The 1,900-nt window shown below is 54.8% G+C and overlaps 1 protein-coding gene across 1 annotated transcript; it reads left to right on the forward strand.

Moving 5' to 3' along the window:
- Nucleotides 1-226: 226 nt before the first annotated feature.
- Nucleotides 227-1,073, forward strand: A1O1_07957 (uncharacterized protein; the record flags this gene model as incomplete). Its single annotated transcript, XM_007728823.1, has 2 exons — nt 227-289; nt 339-1,073. The coding sequence occupies 2 exons, from the start codon at nt 227-229 to the stop codon at nt 1,071-1,073; spliced, it is 798 nt and encodes a 265-aa protein (XP_007727013.1).
- Nucleotides 1,074-1,900: the final 827 nt, after the last annotated feature.

The raw sequence follows: 1,900 nt of genomic DNA on the forward strand, positions 1-1,900 counted from the left end.
CCACTCAGTGGTGCAAGCTGCTTCAGCTGCAAGCCATACTGCACCAGTTCCCGAACCCGTACTAGCTCTCTGGAGGTGAGAGAAAACCTGGAATCTGGAACTAATGGGAGGGTCAAGAGTCGATCAATATGAGGTAAGGGATGGAGCGTGATGTGATGAGGAGTAAGCCACCAATAACGCGGGCGAGGGGAACGGAGCGAATGAAGCAGGCATTTAAACGAGACGAATGCCGGCCCCCCAACTGCAGCATATCGCGCAAGAGCTCGTCTATCTCGTCGATGGAATCGCCGTAAGTGGTTGCTTATTATCTCGAGCGTTGGTCCGATCATCTCCTCCAGCACTTTCCCCCCAACACCAATCGAACCCACGGCGACAGCAGCAACAACACCGTCCAGAACATACCTGCGTCTCCAGCCCAGGAAGGCTCCCCCACCGACGGCTCGATCACCAGTGATTTCCACGGTAGCAGGACCAACACTGCCACCGACCCTCCCAACAACCACGCCGATACTGGCAGTGTCGACAGCGACCCCCCAGAACAAGTCGGATCATCTCCTCCCAGCCCAAAGATCCCAAGTCCAGCCCCGCCCGCCATGGTCAACGACACAATTGACATCCCAAGCAGGCGCGACGTCACGTCCGCCGAGCTGTGCGCATCCTTGGGCATGACGGCGCAAGATTTCGAGGAGTTCCGGACCATCACGCGCCAAACGCATCGTCGATTTCGTCGGACCTCCTTCTCGACCATCACCACGCCGTCGTCGCGCATCATCGCCGACGCCACCATCGATTGGGATAAGATCCCGCCGCACCTGCAGCAAGCCATGACCGATGATGTGATCCGGCGCTGTGGCCGTCGCAGCTTGTTCCCGGCCATATGGACCATGGAGGTCATCGAGCACGCCGTTGGGCATCGTCTCTCGATTCTCCGTCGCCAGTGGCAGTCCACTTGGGACTCCCGCTTCGATGTTGAGACCAGGCCATCTGCCTCGACGGGTCAAGGTCAAGGCCCTGGTGAGAATGGCGACCAGAGCCAGAGCCAGAGCCAGAGCCAGAGCCCGAGAAACCTCTGAAGATGAAGCATGGGGTAGTCGGCAAAGTCGCAGAGTGAGTCCAAGGCAATATCCTATGTCCATCACTATCCTACTCTACCATGTCCTACCCTACGGTGTCTTGCTATGCCTTGCCACATCGTGCCTGATTATGTCGTATCCTATCACATCGTACCAAATCATACCATCCCCCATCCACCCTGCAATGCCATACCTTTCCCCCTTCTTCTCCATCGGTCTATCACCCGGCCCGAAGCGAAGCCTGCGCCATGCCGATTGCGACTTGCATGCGATCTGTTAACCTTCACTTTCTTGGAACTGCCTCTCCTTCACCAGGACAACCGACTAACACCGCTGCAGCCAGAGCCAGAGCCACGGACAAGAGACAAAACAGAATCGAGCAGGAGTGCACTGACATGGTGCGCTCTGTGACCAACACATGTCCGCGCACTACCGGGCTCCAGCCATGCCAGGCAACACGCCACACTCAATGTGCCAGCCCGGCCACTGATGCACGATAACAGCGCTACGAGGCACACAGGTAAGATATGATATGAGATGAGATGATGAATGACACGAGACGAGATGAGCTGGATATCCAGACAGTATGCGACAACGAGTCCAAATGGAATTTAAGAACAGAAAAAGTGAATTTTCCATTTGTCTTCTATCGTTTCGGGTTACCAACTATATCTCCTGTGTTTGTGTCGCGGTTGTCTTTCCTTATTTTCATGTTACGTCTTGCAGGACTCGGGTGCATGGTGGTGAATGTCCTGACGAATGTATTGGAAGGAATTGGTGGAACACTCATTGTTGGTTACGGTTTCATAGTGTCAAGTATCAAATAT

The sequence above is a fragment of the Capronia coronata genome (assembly GCF_000585585.1).
Source record: "Capronia coronata CBS 617.96 chromosome Unknown acBCG-supercont1.7, whole genome shotgun sequence".
Classification (NCBI taxonomy): domain Eukaryota; kingdom Fungi; phylum Ascomycota; class Eurotiomycetes; order Chaetothyriales; family Herpotrichiellaceae; genus Capronia; species Capronia coronata.